This window comes from Callorhinus ursinus, unplaced genomic scaffold (assembly GCF_003265705.2).
Source record: "Callorhinus ursinus isolate GAN/ISIS: 27379988/994484 unplaced genomic scaffold, GSC_fseal_2.0 scaffold8, whole genome shotgun sequence".
Classification (NCBI taxonomy): Eukaryota; Metazoa; Chordata; class Mammalia; order Carnivora; family Otariidae; genus Callorhinus; species Callorhinus ursinus.
Window position 1 is genome coordinate 48,129,778 of NW_027397070.1, and position 19,719 is coordinate 48,149,496.

At 51.1% G+C, this 19,719-nt stretch overlaps 1 protein-coding gene across 6 annotated transcripts in view; it reads left to right on the top strand.

Moving 5' to 3' along the window:
* ESRRB (estrogen related receptor beta) overlaps window positions 1–19,719 on the top strand; it is a 194,972-nt gene that overhangs the window by 147,690 nt on the left and 27,563 nt on the right. For all 6 annotated transcript variants that reach the window (XM_073895630.1, XM_073895628.1, XM_073895629.1 and 3 more), the window contains one exon: window positions 9,123–9,239. In XM_073895630.1, the coding sequence (XP_073751731.1) occupies window positions 9,123–9,239 (117 nt within the window). The remainder of the gene's footprint in view (window positions 1–9,122; window positions 9,240–19,719) is intronic.

Below are 19,719 nucleotides of genomic sequence, written 5' to 3' on the forward strand. Positions count from 1 at the left end.
GGGAGCAAGGGGTCGGGGTCATGGACAAAGTTTGGGACTGTTGAGTTGATCAGTTCACAGGTCTTAACCCCGGCGAGTTGGAAAACGGGGCCTAGAGCTCAAGAGTGGAATCTGAGTGGGGTTTGGAGTCTAATGAGATCTTCCAGGCCATGGTTCTCAAAAGGATGGTCCCCAGAGCAGAAGCACCTGGGAGCTTGTTGGAAATGCACATTTCCAGCCCCACCCAGGCCTCTAATCTGAGACTGGGGGGAAGGGCCCAGCCATCTGATGTAATATGCCCTCCAGGAGAGCTTATTCTAGAGAAAGCTCTTCTGAGGGTGGGGGGCAGCCCGAAGAAGGGAAGAGTGAGCTTCGTTCGGAAGGAGACTGGGAAGTCCCATCTTGCCTCTGTCGCAACACGCACGTTTCCCGCTGGAGCTTCTCCGGATGGGGCCGCGTGCTGGTCACTCAGGCGGTTGCCCCTGCCTCCCACGCACATCAGAACTTGAAAAAGGGGGGCGCCTGGGTGGCTCTGACGTTAAGCATCTGCCTTCGGCTCAGGTCATGATCCCAGGGTCCTGGGATCAAGCCCCGCATCGGGATCTCTGCTCAGCGGGAAAACTGCTGCTCCCTCTACCGCTTCCCCTGCTTGTGTTCCCTTCTCTAGCTGTGTCTCTGTCAAAAAAATAAATAAAATCTTAAATAAATAAATAAATAAATAAATAACTTGCAGAAAGGGGCCAGTGACCTGGGAGGCACCCCCGCCCCCACGACAATGGACAGCAGCTCCCTTATTAGCAGAGAGGATGATTCTGTGGAAGAACACCAAAACAATGACTTTGATCAAAAATGATTCAGGAAAGTCCCACTCGGAGAAGTTTTGAGCGATACCTTCAATTTGTTTTTCTTTATTTTCTCTTCCATGTACGTGCAGGAATACTGTATGATCAAATCTCTATCCCAGTAAAGCTCAAAGAGATCTTTTAATAAGAAAAAAAAAATGAAAATAGCAGTGGCAAGGGAACACAGCCAGTTTGATGGGCAGATTTCCTTTCTTTCATGATGCTACCTAAAATAATGGTGCAGTCTTACCATCAGAAGCACTGTAGAGTCAATGTGATGAGGAGAGGAGTGATCTGAGCAAGAGTTCCTGCAGAGGGAGGGGGGATGAAATCTAACAGAGGAGTTTTAAGAGCTAGGCGTCTTCTGTTCCGGGAAGGATTTGGGGGGACGGGTGGGGGGTCCTGGAGGAGGCGATTGCATTCGACAACTGACGGATCACTGCTGAATTCTAAGGTTTTCTAGGTGGAGGTTCTTGGCTTTCAATTTTTTTTTTTTTTTAATTGAGAGAGAGAGAGAGAGCATGAGCAGGGGGAGGGGCAGAGGGAGAAGCAGACTCCCCGCTGAGCAGGGAACCCGATGGGGGGGCTTGATCCCAGGACCCTGGGATTATGACCTGAGCCAAAGGCAGACGCTTAACAGACTGAGCCACCCAGGCGTCCCCCTCAATTTATTTGCTTTGATCAATATATGTTTTCAGGAGCCAGGCTCACTGTACTTGAGATACAAAAATGAAAGACCCAACAACCTGTATCCATAAACACATAGCTTAGAAGGAAGACAACATGCAAAATCCTGATTCTGAAACACTCAGCTGGTTGCTTCAAGTGGAGGGTGGTGGATGCGGCCTGGGTGGGGGGCAAGCATCTTGTACACCTACCCGGGACAAAAGGGAAGATGGTATCGGGAGCGGAGATCCAAGGTTGTGGGAGAGTTTGTCAGGAGGGGTTTCAGGTAGAGGGAGGTAGGAAAGGGCTCGGAGGTTCCACGGGGTTTTGCGGAGCCTACAGACTGAGGGCCCAGATTGGGGAGATTAGAATGGACGGGTCAGAAGTGGAGATCATAAAGAGTTGGGTAGGCTTTGCCTTGGAGGTTAGATTTCATTCTTTACATAATAAGGGGCGGTTGGACAATTTCTTGAGCTTAAATTCTTAATTTGTAACTTTTATCAAAATAATGTGTGCATACAGTTTTAAAAAGTATAATAGAAGTCAAAGTCTCATGACGAAAAGTAATAGTCCCTGGCCCTTCACATCCTCTTTCCTCCCCTCATGATCCAGAGTTAGCCTTTTAAGAAAAAAATTCTTCCAGCATTTATCGTTGTAGTTACTAATTGGATTTTACAGCTATGTTTACTGAGTTGGCAATTTTGGCATTATTTCTTGACTTTGTGTTATGGACAATGAAGAATTAGTTCCAGTTACACAACCCATCCCAACCACACACACATATTTCCCATCTTTCCATTGTCTCAATATGATTGCGTCACAGTTTTTGGTTAAGTCTCTTTGCTGACTGCTAATTTCTTCTCCATTGCCCTTGACTCTTCTCCTGGGTTGGATACTCTTGTTTCCTGGATCCTGCCTCTTCCTCTTTTTGCTTCCTGCATGTTGTGCAGAGCACATACTGGAAAGGCACAAGGGAGGTAAAATTGTCGATGCCTTAGAAGTGTGGCAGTGTCTTTACTCATGCCTTCAACCCACACATGAGATTTATATCTTGGCTTGGTATAAAATATTGGCTGGAAGTAATTTCCCCCCAGATGACACCATGGCTGCTTTTCTTAGTTTCTGGTGCTGCCCTCAAAAAGTTCAAGTCATCCTTTAGAGACTGTATATTGAGACCTCACTTTTGCATACACTGTTCTGGGTGCTGAGGAAACTTCAGTGAACAGAGCAGATAAGAAACAAGATGAATAAATATGAAGTCAGGCGATGAGTACTAAGAAGAAAAAAAGCGGCAGTGCGCACAAGGGGGGAGGGTGTGTGTGTGTGTTTTTGAGCTTTTTTCCTTTGTGGTTTCAGATAATGGTGACTGATCTTAGTCTCCAGCTTCCGTTTTTGACTTTTTTTTTACTCTCCCTGAAAAATTTTAGACTCCTCTTTCTTTGTTCTCTCAGATTGAAATTTTATGATAAAAGTCTGTGTTGTGTGTTGTAGGTCTTTTTACTATTTATTTATTTATTTTTGTATTTTTGTTTTGAGATAATTGAAGAGTCGCATGCAGTTTTAAGAAATAACCCGGAGAGATCCCATATACCTTTCACCCAGTTTCCCCCGAAGATAACGTCTTACTCAGATTTTACCAGTTGTACACACACTTTGTATGTGTGTTAGTTCTTTGCAATTCTCTGCAATTTTATCACTCCATGGACTCCTGTGACCATCACTACCATCAGATAGAGAAAATCAGATAGCGAAGAGCTATAACCACCTCCCTCCCTCTCCCCTCCCTGACCCTTGGCAGCTGCTAATTTGCTCTCCACCTCCACAATTTTATCCAGATCTTTCTTCATTCATTCTTCTGGGCTTTTATTTTTTATCTGGAAACGCAAATTCTTCAGGTCTTAGAAATTTCCACCACCCTTCCCCTCCCTCTCTTCTTTGATTTCTGCCTTTGTGATGACTTCCTCTTCATCTTCATGCTTTTCTCTCTTAAAAGTTCTGACGATTGGATACTGAGCTTCTAGGATCAACTGTCTAATTCTTACATCTTTTCTAGCGTGTTGTCCATTGCTTGGATTTTTGGTCTGTAGCTCCTCAGCTCTTATGAATCTTTTGTGGCTTTCGTATTTTTAATTTCTATGAGCTCCATTTTATACACTTTTTTTTTTTTTTTTTTTACTTTTTATGGCATGCTGTTCTTGTTTCATGAATGCAGTGGGTTTTTTTCTCCTCAGGTTGATAAGTATGCTGATTATTGCTTTGCGAGCCTGTTTCTACTTCCTGCTTGTCCTGGTTTCTTCCCACGTGTTTTCCCCTCATTTATTTGTTTTGGTTAGTCTTACATTTTGAAGGCTTTTTTTATGAATGTATTGGTAATCCTTGGCTGTCTGTCTGAAATGCAAATAGGGATTAAAAAGCATAGAAAGAGCGTCCCCCTTTGGGTGCGGGGTGGAGTGTACAGACTGCTAGAATTTGGGGAGCAGGCCCGGGGGTGTGCTGGGTGGTCTCACTGTTAGTCATCCCGTTTTCAGCTTTAGCTTCCCTTCTGCCCGCAGTAGAGTCTGGGTCCTTAAGTCCAGAACTTGACTTGCTCATATTCCCCAGAGATTAAGCTGGCTTCTCTTAGGTGGGTTGTGGAGGACTCCTTGGTGGCCACATGAAGTAGTAGCTAAGTGCTCCCTAAATACAGATTAGCAGCAAATTCCCCTGTTTCCAGCCTCACACTCCACTACATCTTCTGCTGTATCTTCAGTCTTCAAGCCTGAGGCTTTCTGAGGTTCTGCAGTACAAATGGCTTGTCATCTAGAGCCCCCTCTTTGGCTACTTTGGTTTTTTTGTTTGGTTGTTTGGTTTTTTGTTTTGTTTTTAGAAAGAGAGAGTGCATGGCAGGGGGTGAGGGATGTAGAGGGAGAGGGAGAGACAGAGAATCTCAAGCAGGCTCCATGCTCAGCACAGAGCCTGACTCAAGGCTCAACCCCATAACCCCAAGATCACGACTCAAACGGAAATCAAGAGTTGGACACTCAACCAACTCAACTAGGCGCCCCTAGCTACTTTGGTTTTCACTTCGTTCATTCTTCTGCGATAGTTCTCACTCCGGTGCTGCCACTCAGCATGCCATGCTGGAGGAGTTTTGCACAGGACGGTTATTAACATCGCTCCAGGGGCGGTGTGGGGGTAAACTGGAATGGGACCTGGAGACAGACGTGAGGTGAGAGGTGATGAGTACGAGGACGCGCTGTGGCCAGAGGGGAGGGAGCGATGAAATATGAACCGAGTGGGATGAGAAGGACCTTAGGACCGAAGGAGAGGGAAGAATCCAGGATGCCACCTCAGTTTCTGACCAAAGGGACACAGTGAGAAGAGCAGACTGGGTGAGGATGGGTTCAGTTGAAGTGTGAGGGACTTCCGCGTGGAAATATCCAGCAGCCAGATGGATGCTGGCAGCGTCTTTTGCTGCTGATCCTTACCAAGTATGTGATAGCGGGAGCCCATGGTGGGAATGAGATCCTCCGGCGAGCCGTTGAAGGAGGAGGGAAGGGTGTGGAGTTGAGGGCAGTGGGACACACAGAGAAGAAAAAGTCTGTGTCCCCCAGAAGTGAGATAAACAGGGGGCGGGAACCAAGTGACTACCATCCCAGCCCTTCCACAGCAGTGACCTAAGTGGTGGCCATTCAGGCTCCAGACATTAGCCAGCCGCCTTGGAGACAGGCGTCCTCCCGGGAGCCCTCTGTCTGAGCTCTGCGCACCACCCCTGAGTCCTGCAAGAGGACGGCCGGCTGCCTGCAGCTGTTCAGGGACAGCTGATGGGGATGCCCTTGGGGTTTCCTTCTGGGGCACAGGATCAAAGAGAGCTGATGGTGGGGATTTCCCCTCTGCCTTGAGGTCAGAGGTCACACGGAAGTGCAGATCAGGTTCCGGGCGTTCCTGCCTCCCCTCCGCTGCAGGCGCACCAGCTCTGAGGCCACCACCGGTCTTGAGGTTCTTAAATGTCAGAACCGGTGGCTGGCCTCGCGTCTGACACCTAGAAAAGACTTACCCCAGAGTCTTCTGGTGCATTTACCCTGACAGCCGTTCCTGGATGTGAAAATAAGCACCGTAGCCTTGATTCCTTGCTTGCCCACACACGTTTGTTTACCTCACTAAGCCCTTTACGTGCTTTCTGTCCCTGTATCACACAACTTTAGAAGAGGGGAATGTGCTGGGTCCATTTTACAGATGAGGAAATGGGCCCAGGGAAGTTCCGTGACTTGCCTGACGTAGTGTCTGCCTCTGTCTATACTGGGTACCCTCCCGTGTTAGAACTCCGAATTTATGCTAGCCATCGGCTGTGTCCTTGTCCTTTGAGAGGTCACCTGCAGACCTGCCACACTTCAGCTGCGGGTGCTGCTGCTGCTGCTGCTGGTGTGTGCGTGTGTGTTCCACAGACGCCCCTCCCTGCTCCCGGCTCTCCTAGACTGCCCTCCAGAGACCACAGGAATTCTGATGAATTAATCTCATCACTTTATCGAGGAGGCACTTACAGAAATTACAAGGCAAGGCCACCAGCCTGACTTTGCTGGCAGCCAGCCGCTGGGGCCATAAAACAAATTGAAAGGAACAAAAATAAATAAATAAAATTAGAGTTCTCTCTCTCTCTCTCTCTCTCTCTCTCACACACACACACACACACACACACACACACACACACACACACACACGGGGTCAAGAATGTTGCTCAGGTTCTTGTTAACGCTCAGTCCTCTCGTCCTGGGAGAGCACCAGTGCCAAATCGACAGACAGTTACTGACCCCCTGCTCGAGCAACAACCCTGCAAAACCTGGGACCCATCCTCCTCCGGGGGATGTCAAGCTGCCTGTGCAGCCGGGACCGGTGGAGGTGAAGAGCTGGCAGCACGCAAGTGGCCTCCCAAGGCAGCATGAGTTACCTTGCCAGGTGAATGCGGGGAGCTCACTGCACAGTGGTTCAGGGCGAGACTCGAGCCAGACCATCTGGGTTCAAGTCCTTGCTCTGCCTCATCCTGGACTCCGCTCACCTCTCTCAGCACTAAGATGGAGAAAAGAAGGTGTTCACTTCCACAGTTGTTGGGGGAAGGGAGGAGGCCGTATAGGAAAAGCAGAGCCATGGCTGCTTCATGAGGAGCCCTTGTCCGTGTGGATGGAGCACCTGCTGTGTGCGGGGCACCTGGAGTCACACAGGGAGGAGAAGCAGCAGCATCTTAAGTGGGCCCTGGAGGTGTAGGCCGGCCAGGTGAGGTGGCGGAGAGCTCACTGGGAGTGTTCTAGGCAGCTGGAACAAAGGCCTGGAGGCCTCGGTTATCACTGAGTTCCAGGAACTGATCATTGTGGAGAGCAACAGGGATGTCAAGGCTGAAGAGAAACGAGTGGGGTAGGAAGGCGGCCGGGACCAAATTCTACAGAGCCTTCCTTCCAAGCCAAGGTAGATTTGGATGAATTAGTTTATATCTGTGTTTTCTTCCTGTTCATCTTTTCAATTTACCGTGCTTATGGGAATATTGAAATTACTTGCCAGAAGTCACACAAGTCGGAGCAAACTAAGACAGGGACGGGCATAGCATTGGATAAAAGAGGGGAGGGGCACGCAGAATCTTTATCCTTTCCCCTTCCTGACCCCCCCCCCCTCCAGCGCGGAGGCTGACTTCTAGACTCCCCTCCCCCACAGGAAGTGGGGCGGGAGAAAGGTGCTAAAGTGAGGCCCGGTGGGGTAAGACTGATGGAGATCTAAGGTGCCCCAGGCAGATCAGCCGCTTCCTCACCAATACAAAAGGGGGCTAAGGCTGCCAAGCTCTTGGGAGCACTCACCTTGCATTTGGCGTTCAACAATTTTATTACTTCAGAGCACTTTGTCAGGGGTAAAAGTTGGTTCCTGCTGGCTCTCAGAAAATCCAACGGTCAGTGTTTTCCACTTGCCACACGAGGCTGAGGCACAGGGATGCTGGAGAGGAGCCCCCTCCCTGACTTCCCCCAGACCGCCTCAGCTACTGGGTTGGCGGCAGGGAGGGTGGGGCAAGGCTGGCTCGGGGAACTGCTTGTGGCCTTTAGTAACTCATTTCAGCACCCTTCGTCTCAGTTTCTGGGTCTGTGAAATGGGGCGTTGGTGGGCCCACTCCTGAGCAGGTGCATGGTAAAAGTAACTGTTGGAACTGCTGAAGTGGATGGGGTTGGGGCTGGGGGTGGATTCAGGGGCCAGGCAGGCCTGGAACTGCCCCTTTAAGCCCTGTCTTAGGCTGGGAGCGACCTTTCCAAGGCTGCTCCGTGTGGGGTGTCCTTGCTGGGTGAGATGGGCCGGACAGCACCCCGGCTTTAAAGGAGTGTCCCGGGGCCTCAGGAGCGGGGGATGTGGCAGGCAGGCAGCCTTCTGGGCGTCGCTTCACCATGCTCCCTCAGCAGGTGGGCGTCTGGAGGGGGTGGGAACAGGAGGTTTGCATTAGTTCAGTGTCTGTTCTCTGAAAACCACAGGCTCTGGAGGACCTCACAGTTGGGACCAGGACCGGGGCCAGGAAGACCAAATAAAAACAAAGCAGCGCTGGGGTTGCTCGCTCTCTTGCATTTTACCTTCCAGTTGCCTTCCCCGCCCCCCACCCCCCTGTGCCCCCTGTCCTTCGCATTTATAGCTACACAATGCATATTGGTTAAGTGGTTGTAGACAGGTAAGTGTACAAAGGACAGAGGCTCTGGCCTCTATTAGGCAGCCACAGCCTCTCCTGTAAAATGGGGATCAGTACCTACTTCATGGGATTGCTCTGAGGATTCAGCAGGTGACTCATTCAACCAGCTTTTCCTGTAAGGCTTCTGCACGGCAGGGGCTGATCTCCGTGTGGCTGGAGATGGAGCGTGTAAACAGTGGGGGCATGGGTCAGGTTCATGGTAGCCGTTACTATAATTCATTAAAGGGGCGAGACAGAAAATGATCCCAAACACCCTCTGTAGTAATGAACTGTGGTTATATAATCACCAGCTCAATGTGGAGTAGTGCTTTACAAATTTTTTTTTTTTAAATAAGCTCTACATCCAGCGTGGGGCCTGAACTCACTACCCTGAGATCAGGAGTCCCATGCTCCACCAGCTGAGCCAGCCAGGTGCCCCAGTGTTTTACAGTTGTTAAAGCAATTTTATAACCATGGTCTTGCTAATCTTTCATTTTGGAGGTACCACACGGCTTGCAGAGGAGGAAACCGAGATTCGGGGAGAGGAAAGTGATTTCCTCATGGTCAGCAGGCTGAGAGGCCTGGGCCCTGTGGGCCCAGAGCTGCCAAGAGGCTTTTCCCATGATTTGGGGCCCCGGGCTGGAGGGCACAGGGGCTCGTGGTCTGCACCTACATTCTGGTCCGCGCAAGGGGGGGGTGTTCTCTGGGATAAAATGCCAGCTCAGTGGTGCCTTCAGAGCTGGGGGTGACCATTCTTCCAGGCTGTGGCTGCCTGGCCCACACAGACCTCCGGGACGAGGAGCTCTGTATTGAAGAGAGTTGGAAAGATTTTGACAAGCACCTCAGAGCACCTGCTTTGAGAACTACTGCCCTTTGGGGTCCTCGGGACACGGGGCATTTGTAGGTCTGGCCTTCGGTTGGCGGTGGGGGCCCTTGACACCACCCGTAACCCTGTGTGTATCTGGTTGCAGGGAACATCGAGTACAGCTGCCCGGCCACCAACGAGTGTGAGATCACGAAACGGAGGCGCAAGTCCTGCCAGGCCTGCCGCTTCATGAAATGCCTCAAAGTGGGGATGCTGAAGGAAGGTAAGAGGCCCGCACACCCACGCCATGCTCTCGCCAAGGCCCGGGGTCCCTGCCCACCGGGGGTCTCAGGCCCCTGTGTTCCTGTCCCCGGGCCAGTGCAGACCCTGGACGTCTCCTCCCACATCCCAGGGAAGGACCCTGCTCCCTGGGGGGCGTCCCCCTTTTCGTCTCCCACACACCACCCTGCACACAGGTTTACAGCGGCCTCAGAGCTGTAAGCGTCCTAAGGCAGACGCGGGGTGTCAGGAAGGCAGGTGTTGGAAGTTCCCCATTCGGGATCCTTTGGGAAACCCCACCTGCGCCCTAGAAAGCTGGCTTGGCCCTCTGAGGAAGGACCTCCTTTTGGGGCAAGCCCCTCGTTCACCCTGGAAGGGGTAGGCTTGAGGTGCTGCCGTCCCGCGTGGCAGGGCCCTGAGTGTGGGCGTACGAAGAGCAGAGACATTAAAGCTCAGAATGACACATCAGGTCCCCTTCACCCGAGCAGGGCTGCTGTGCTCTCCTGCACGTGGGCAGGACATCGCTGTCACCTTGTGGAGGTCCCCCCCACCGCCACGTTCCCCGCCACCCCATCCTTCCTCTTCCTTCCCTGCCTCCTCTGGAGCTGAGCCGGCCGGCCTGGCAGGCCATGGGCTCCGAACACTCGCCAGACTTCCCAGGGTGATAAAAAGTCGAGTAATGAAACAGTGTAGTAATTATTTTTTTAAAAACTGATCGCGTGTTGGGGTGATAATATCTTGGAGATAGTGGATGAAACAACAAGTAGTATGATGTGAATATCACCCGCTTCTTTTTCACCTTCTTTAAAGTGGCTGCTCGGCAAATTTAAAATAACATGCAGCTCTCATTTGGACAGCGCTGCTCTGGGGCTCCTCTTTGTCACCTTCCCTGTTGATCCGCTCAGATGGATGACCCTTGTTCAGGACCATTTTGGGGGATGGGGTGTGTGTGTGTGTGCGTGCGTGCGTGCGTGTGTGTGTGTATTTCTCCCCTAACCCAGCTTTAGAAGGAGCTGGTGGAGGTTCTTACACATCAGCTTTTATGATTCTGGGCCCTGGGATCTTTCCAGAAGTGGAAGGAGGCAGGAAAAGAGGTGTGTGCTGATGATCGCATGATGGGGAGAGGCTGGGAGAGAAAGGGAAGGGGTAAGCAAGTCTAGAACATAGTCCCTCACTGAGAGGGGGCTTCTGGAAGCCCAGCCCAGCCTTTGAGGGCCCCAGGGCACTCCTCCCATTGTTCTTTCCTTGCATCCCCACCAGGGGAAGAAGGCACGAATTTTAGATGCTTTGTTGGTAGGACAACTTGGACCTTATTGTGGAAATCAGAGACCCCCCTCCCCCAGTTTCTATCTCAGGCACCCCCCTTCAGCCCAGCCCAGTGTGTGCACCTCTAAAACAGAAGCTCCTGAAGCAGTTCCTCAACTACCCCCATATCCACATAGCATGTTGGCCTTTCAACTGCATTTTTTGTTAGCCGCTTCATTTACCACCTTTGAGATGGGGAAGCCACTCAGCTGTTAGAAACGTGTGAGCGGCTCTATTGGCGGAGGGGGAGGGGTCAGCTGAAGAACAGTCCTGTTTCTAGATTAAAGATGGTCTGTCGTAGACCTGCTGAAAGGTTGTTGAGTTAGTTCATTTTGATTCTACACAATTTTGGTCTTACCCTGGTGTAGGGTGTGACCCACGCTAGTGGCTGAACTGGGTCCCCTGACTCCTACACCAGGCTTGTTCTGCTCCTCCAGAGCATCCTGGGGTTCACAGGGGAGGAAACAGGCATAAAGGCCCTCAGCAGTCTGCTTTGGTGCTGGCCACTTGACTTCCTCCTCCACGTGCTGCTGGAAACCAACCTAACAGTGTCTAGGTCTTTGAGCGAGAGACTCCTCGCTCCTAAGTCCCGAGGATGAGGGCTGCCACCTTGTTCTGGGAAGCTGGGTGTGAGGGCGCCAGGTCAGGCTGGGGGTCAGCCGTCCAGTGGCCTTTCCTGGTTGTAGGTTGTAGTTTGGCCTCTCTTTGCTGACTTCACAGCATCTGAGGAACCTAGGGCAGAGGGGAGCTGCCGTGCTACCGATATGCTCCTGGGTTTTAACGATGGCACAACTGAGTCTTGCGGAGAGGTTGGGGCCTGAGGTCTCTCCCACCCCTAGCCACCTGCCAGTTTGTGGGGAGCTGGACCCAGAGCCTGGAGCTTCTCCATGCCCTGTGCTGCGTCTGCCCCAACCCCAGGCCACCCTGCCCTCAGCCCAGGAGGACTGTGAGCTGGAGAGCAGGGGGGAGTGGAGAGATGAGGCAGGAGGGAGGACCACCACTGACATCCCTGCTGGTCTCCAAGGACGCTGTCTGAAGAAGACGCTCCTCCAGGACTACCCAGTCCTGGGAAGAGAGTGGGAGTACCTCCTAGTGGCCCCCCGGAACGGGGGAATGACAAGGGGGCCCCACTGATAGCAGAGAAGTGTGTGGCCAAGTGCACGCTGGTGGCAAAGACAGCTCAGGTACCCGGCGAGCCACTTCAGAGAAGCAAAGTAGATGCTGTGTGTCCCCAGACTACAGTGTGGGGGTGCCGGGGGCACGTGGGCCTGAGAGAAGCTCTGCCTCGGGGAAGACGTGCACGGGGGGGCCCCAACCTTGGCCTCCCTCTGCTCTAAATAGCCCTGTGGTTGGCCCAGGACTTGGATGCAGGAAAGGGTGCAGGATGGCCTCTCTTTTCGGTGGCAGCCAGGGGCATCTGAGACTGTTGGCAGGAGCGGGGCAGGTGTGCTGAGGTGAACTGCCTGGGCCCCAGCCTGGAGACGCCCTTTCTGGAGCTCTGCCTGGAGGAGGAGGAGGGGGCGGTCACTAGAACCCTCCCCGTCCTCACCCTACCCCAGTGCTGGCAGTTCCAAATCCAGAGGGGGCAGGATGACACAAAGACACCCGAGTGTGGACAAAGCCCAGTGCCTCCATTTAGTTTCTGTCCACCCCCCCCCCCCCCCGCCCCGGCAGTGCTGAGCCTTGGCGGGATCCTGCGATCAGAAGCTCCACGGGGACCAGCCCCCTTAGGAGGAGCTTGCCTCATTGAGGAGCCTGAGTCCCTGCCAGGCAGGGGCTCTTGGAAGCTGCCCTGACTCCTGCTTTTGTTTGGTTGTCCCCCCACCACTTCGTGAGTAGGAGCTTAGGCCCCTGGGATTGGCGCGGGCTCCCTGCCTCCCTCTCCTTCCCTCACACGGACCTGACTCTGAAAGGCAGACTCCCGGCTTCCCGGGAGCTGCTCCTCCTCCTTAAGCTTCCACAGTGGGCCTCTCGCACGGAGGAACCGGGGACTCAGGTCCTGGTCCCCGTGCAGGGGTGCGGGGGTGGCCGGAGGCTGGGGAAAGATGGGGTGCCCGCTCCCCTTCCTCCCCATCCCACCTACACATCTGAAGGCTATTTCCTGCCTTCTGCCCAGCAGCTGTGGAGGTGTCTTCCAGTTTTTCCTTTCTCAAGTAAAACAACTTGAGAGACTGCTTCATGACTTGGGGGGCCCAGCAACGGCGGAGTGGGGAGGGAGATGTCTGGTTGTGCAGCTTCCTTTGGCTCAGCCTCTGCCTTGAGGCTGCTGTAGGCTCTGGAATCATCGACTGAGCAATGTCGGCAATGCCCACAGGTTTGTCTCACTTCAAGCAAATCCACTGTGTGAAAGTCTGTATTTTCAGAGGGAAAAAAAAGTGATTTTTCTCTTCATAAAACCTTGAATACAAAATCCACACTAGGTTGGGAGTTGGTGCCTGCGCCCTCCTGGCTCTGAGGGGACCTCGCTATGCATGTTATTTCTCACGCTCTTGGGCCTCCACGTCTTCACCTGTAGAGCAGGGGTGTTGAGGCCCACTCTCCATCAGCAGGTCACGGTGGGGTGGGGCCCAGGGGGAACAGCTCCTTGGTGAAGTCCACTGTGCCACTGCTTTACGATGTCACCTCTCTGGGCGTGTTATTCTAGTATTTGATTCAATGGCAGTCTCCTTTGCTCTGAGCTTTTCTAGCAGCCCAACCGTTGTGTTAGGCGGGGCATCCTGGCTGCCCTGATTTTCCTCCTGGACTCCCTGGCGGGAATCTCAGAGGAGGTATCCTTCTTAGGCTGGCCCCCTGTCTGGGGTCGAAAGTCAGGATGAGCGTCTCCCTTGGGACAACCCTGGAGAAGCTCTCCCCTGAGAGGCGGGCTTCCCAGCCTGGCAAGGTGTGGCCCGACAGGCTCTCAGTGGAAGAACCTGGAAAACCATTTGCTGCCTTTCTCAGGAAGCCCTCATGCTACAGCACGGCTCTGGGCTTTCAGCAGCTCTCCCTTGAAGGCTCATCCTGCGAACCTCAGCTTCTCCTCACCTCACTTCACCTGCCTCAGGCGGGCAGCCTCCCTGTCCTCCTCTTCCTCCTCCCCTCGGCCCCTGCCCGCCTTTCCCCAAGTGTTTTCTAAAAGATACTTGATTTCGGTGAAAGCTGGGCTGACATCCATGCAATATGCTCTCACTGTCTTTGTGCTTGTTGGGCGGGCGGGGAGGGCTCCTGCGGGGATTCTGGGTAATTGGGTTAGTGGCCAGCTCCTGTCAGGAAATTAAAAGGAGGCTCCGATCAGGTTCCCGCTGCATGGGATTTAATGGCTTTGTATTTATAGAGTATTCCGCCTCTAGCCCCTGCCAGAAATACCACTTTTCTGGCCCTCTGAACGAAGAAAGAGGATGGGAGAGATGACTTGCCTTTAAAAGTTCTTTTTTCTTTTCCACAATGCATTAGTGTTCTGAAACAAACCTGTTCTTCGGCACTTCAGGGAGTAGTTTTGAACTAGAGCCCAAGAACCCTGGTGTATATTTGTGTCCCCTCCCCCCACAACCACTTTCCATCTTACGCACGTGCGCATCGACGCACACACATGCACGTGTGCGAGTACACACTCAAAGTCTGACAGCTCACGAGATCTTTCCACGTGGCCTGCAGCCTCTGGGCCGCTCAGGCACGATGAGCTGATGGTTAGGGAGATGTTAACTGAATGAAGCCACAGGGGATGATCTTGTCTGTGCCGAATCCTTATTACTGTTCATGCAGGACTTTTGGTGTGCCAGAGCACGAAATAACAGGTTTGGCGATCATACAGACCCAGTGAGACCCCAGTGTGACCACTAATCAGCTCTCCTGGTGCTCTACTTAAATCTCTGTCAGCCTCCTTTTCCTCCTCTGTAAAATGGGAATCCTAATCATAGTCATTTTCATCTTGCTCCCGACTCTTCAGGGAAGGCCCCGGAGTTGTACCACAAAGTAGGATGTCAGTCCTTGATTGGAGATGGATGTTCTTCATCGTGCTATGAACTGATTTTCTTCCGTGATCCAAGAGGCAGCTTTGAATCTCCCATGGCCTCTCTCCCCTATCCTTGGCCAAGGACGTTGCTTTACATTTTCTTGAAAAAAATGGAAACAGTCAAGTGGGGGAATTTCTTACCCACCTGCCGTTGAATCCACAAACCTACCTGTTGTTTCCTGTCTTTACCCCTGTTACAGATATCTCTGCTCCTGTCTAAAGCCGGTCTCCCTGCCTATGCTCTCTCTTCTTTCGTCATCAAGGACTTCAGTCATGTAGTATCATTTCTTCTTCCAGCATCGTCAGACCCTTGCTCACTACTGGATCATTTTCATCAGCACACAAACATACTTTTATTGTCCCCTTATAAAAACAAAATTAAAATTTAAAAACCCCCACAACTGTATTTTAACCCTTCACCTTCATCCAGCTATTGCTACCTCACCCTGCTCCCCTTTCCAACAAAACTTCCCCAAAGAGTTGATAGCATTTACTCTATCACCGTCTTTCAGGCAGCCAGAAGGAAGCATAGCCTCGCCAGCTCATTGGAAGGATGGGACCCAGAAGTGGCACGTGTTCCTTCCACCCACAGCCCATTGGTGGAACCTGGTCAAAATGGCCATACCTCTGCAAGGAAGTCTGGGAATTGTAGTCTTTAGCTGGGTGGGATGCCATGTGTCCAGCTAAAACTCTATTGGTTTGGAAAACGGGAATAATGTATTTTAGTGGGCAATCAACATGCCAAAAATATATGTAAAGTATGAAGAATACGGATACCTTCCATCCAATAGGAGAAAAAAAATTTACCCTGACTCTTCAGGTTCCCTTTGTGCCCTTTCCCATTTTTATTACCCTCAGAGGTAACTTACCTGGTTTCATATTGTTTTTCCTTTGCTTTTTAAAATAGTTTTATCACGTTTATATCTTTACGGGTATTTTGGGGGGGTTGTTTGTTTTAAATGAAATTATACTATGCATATTCTGCATCTCAGTTATTTTAGATGGTATTTCTGAGATGAATGCTCTTGTTACATGGTGCTGTAATTCATTCATTTGCATTGCTATATAGCAGGAGGCAGCCAGAGAATAAATATTTTAGGCTTTGTTAGCCGGAAGGCCTCTGGCAGCTACGGAACTCCGCCCTTGTTCCAGAGCGAAAGCAGCCACAGATGATGAAGAAATGAAATGAATGAACAGAGCTGTGTTCTGATGAGCAGGCAAAGCACTGGGTTTAGCCCAAAGACCTTAGTTTGCAAACTCCTGCACTGTAGGATCATTGGATGAGTTTAGGGGAGTTTGATTTCCCTTTCTGCTGCTGAGGAAGCAGTGTCTCATATGCCCTGGTGCCCTGGTGCTCGTGTGTAAGGGATTTCAGGCCTGGGGGGTAGAAGTGCCAGGTATGTGCATCTTCAGCTTTATCAGATGATATGAAACTGTCTTTGATTAGGTTGTGCTGACTTAACTACTCGTGTTTAGGCGTTCTGGTTGCTCCATATCCTCACCAACACTTTTTAAATTTTTGCTAGTGTGCGTGAACTGGTGTCTTACTATCACTTTGATCTGTACTCTCTCCACTATCAGATAAGCATATTTCATATGCATACTAGCCACTTGGGATTCCTTTTCTGTGAGGTGCTTGCCTGAGCCTTTTCCCTGTTTTTCTACTTAATTTTTTACTCTGGTCTTCAAGACCTTGTGTGATCTAGCCCCTCCTCCCTTTTCAGTATCATCCGGTCCCATTTCTCTCCTGGCCCCTCACTCCTCACTCTGCTCCAGCCCTACTGGTTTACTTTTGATCCTCAAGCATGACAGACTCTTTCCCATCCTACGAGCTTTGGGCTGTTCCCCTGCCTGGAATGCCCTCCCCATGGCTGGCTCCTCACCCTTGCAGCCCACACTTAAGTGCCATCTCAGAAGGCCTCTCTTCCCATTTCCTTTCTTACATTATCCTTTTGTTTACTTCCTTGTTGAACTTCTCCCAGCTTGAAATTATTTATTCATTTGCTTGTTTGCCTGCTTTTTACGGTGACAGCCTCTAATCCAATTGTTACTGATTTGGAGATCCATGAATTCCTTTGAAAATCCAGTGAAAATTCTGCCATAAAACACACACAAGTACTTGCACATAAAATTTTGCAGACAATTTTAGGAGCGTCACCGAACCCCTGAAGCCCACCTAAGAGGTACCTGAAGTCAGATTAAGGCCTATGATTACAGAACCAGAGTTTTTAGAGATAGAACCTGAGAAATAATTCAGGCTCCTGGATGGTAAATTGCCTTTAGTTGCACTGTCAGTTGTGGGGTGGCGAGTGACTGCCTAGATGCATGATCCAAACGCGTAGGCACAATTGGGATTGGTAGGCAAGAGTGCTGTGAGCGATTAGCAATGTCTGCCACAGACTAGGAAGTGGAAGGCATTGGCACAGCTGACAACTATTGGCCGTGCCTGGTATGATGAGTTTAATTTGCCCGAGGCCACGCTGCTAGTAAATACCTGAGCTGAGTGGTAGCTAGTCTCCTTGGTTATGTGAGACTTCCTTTTAAGAAGCCCATTCCAACTCAGTGTAGATAGCTTGGCCAAGTAGCAAAGCCTGTAGCTTTTCCTCAGAGGGGAGAAAAGAGTAAGGGAAAGGACGGGGAGACTGGTCTAAATAGCTTTGCCCTGTTGCTTGCATAGTGTTGGAGTCTTCTTGGCTGCTGGGAATGCAGTGATAACCCAGGCTTGCTGGAATGCCCTTGGGCATATGATGGCCTGAGTGAGAAGGGTCTAGAGAAGAGAGCAGCTGATGGATAATTTAATAGACGAGGGGCCAAGGGCTCCTCATTCAGGACCATTGTACCCATCCAGGAGCCATTGGGACAAGCCCCAGGATATTAGGTAGCGTGTGGGTTTATCCACCTACGAGGCTCCCTTGACTTCTAATGAATGAGGCATGAGACTGAGACTCTCTCTTCACCATTATGTTAGGGCACCAGGCTAAGAGGCAGCCCCAAAGAGCCATCCTGTCCTGGGCAGCAAGGTGAGCATACCTGTCACGCAGACCCCCCTGCAGGACAGGTATTAAAGGAAGCCCCGCATGTGCAGGGGTGTTGATAAGTGCTGAGGGCATTCTGCTGTGCTGGGGCACCCATCAGCATGCCCTCATAACCTGCAGCCTCTGGGTACCCGCATCACCTTCTGGGTGGTTTCCTCTTCATAGAGATGAGTCAGCTGTAATTTGGTAGAACTTACAGGCAGTCAACCCTAAGTCCCCAAGGAGGAAGACTGGTCAGATACAGTACTGAATAAAACAGGTTTAGGACAGTGCTCCCCAGACCTGGCAAGTTATCAGAATCGCTGGAGGAACATTGAAAAATTACCCATTCCTGGACATCCCCCGAGACCTTCTGACTCAGAACCTCAAGGAGTAAGTACTCAAAAGTCTGTATCATTCAGAGGCTTTCCATGGCATCCCAACGATCCCACAGTCTGGTGGTCTCAAGTTCAAAGCCAAGGAGATAGGACTTGGAGGTCAAGGTTCAGCTCCTTCCTCTGATATTTCCTGGCTCTGTGTCCCTGAGCAAGTTACCAGTCCTTTCTGAGCTTCAGTTTTCACATGGGAATAACAATAATCATGGATTCTCCTTCCCTCAATATTGTTATGCAGAATTAATAAGATATGGAAATAGCTTTGTAAACTGTGAAGCATTGCACAAACGTGAACCTGCTTACATCATTCATAAACCAAGGACATTGAATGGAGGGTGGGATTTGTGGGTCAGGCGAAGAGAAAGGCCCTGACCAGGAACACTTTGCAATGTCAGGAGAGATCCTGCCCTTAGACGCGCGGAGGCTCTGCAGAGGCGGCCTGGGGCGGAGGGCGGAGCGCTCAGGCTCAGAGAGGCCTTTCCCTCTCCAGCCTGGTCTGAACATTTCCTGTGGGAAGAGAAATGTGACAGGAGCAGCGTCTGGGCCAGGCTCTGGGCCAGGTGCAGGGCCACGCTCCTCAGAGCTCTCGCTGGTTATTTTTAGTGCCCGGGGAGATGATAAAGAAACTTGAACTGCTCCCCTGGTGGCTATGCCCCTGCACTCTTGGCTATTTTTACTTCCGAAAGCCTGGGATCTTGTCCAGCTTAGGGAGGGAAAATGAGAAGAAAGGAGGTAGGTGGAGGAAAGCAGGAATTATTTTACTTCCATTAAGAAAAAAGTCAGAAGCCTGCTCCTTACCAAGTCAGCAAGTGGACATCTGATCCAGGACGAGGCAGCCACCACCTCTGGACACAGACAGACCTGCGGCGGGGGGGGGGGGGGGGGAGAGGTCAGCAGATGGGCGCGGATGGGATCAAGAAGTTGGGGGAGGCTGACACCCCCTCCTTCCAAGGATTTTCTGCCCCAGAGTGGCCCTGCAGCTTCTTGAATGTTTCCTGTGCCCTGAGTTGGGAAGTGGGATGGGCCACTGTGGAGGGGCACCAGCCCAGGGAGGAGCCTGATGGGGGTCAGGGGCTGTACAGCTGAAGCCAAGCCGGAGCCTCTGTCCTGGGTCGGACGGAGGCAGCACTCCACCCTGTGGGTGTATTCCAGAGGGAAGCTGTGCTGGAGCTGTGTGCTCCTGGGCACAATACTCGACCTCTCTGAACCTTACTTTCTTAAGGGTTTTTTTGTTTGTCTGTTTTGTTGTGTTTTTTTTTTTCCCCAGGTATCTTAACTCATGTAGTTACAACTAAGGGGGTGTGTTTCTCTCTCTTCCCAAGAAGGAGGCTGTCAGTTCTTGCCAGACCCTACCACCTTCCATAGGCAGATGGAAGGAAAGAAATGACTTTTAAGTGCCTACTGTGTACCAAGCACTTGGCTGCTTTCACACATTTTATGTTACATAAATTCCATGAGCTTGAGGAAGCTGAAGTATTTTTAATTGTGACAAAATATAGATAACAAAGTCTGCCATTTTGAAGTCATCTTTAAGTGTACAATTGAGCGGCGCTAAGCACACTGACAGTGATTCTAGTTCCCAAACATTTTTCTCATCCCAATCAGAAACCCTGTACTCATGAAGCAGTGATACCCATTCTCCCTGCCCCACTACCCCTGGTAACTTCCAGTCTGCCCTCTGTCTACTCTAGGTATTTCTTGTAAGTGGAATCATACATCTCTCCTTTCGTGTCTGGCTTCTTTCACTGAGCATAATGTTCATCCGTGCTGTGGCAGGTC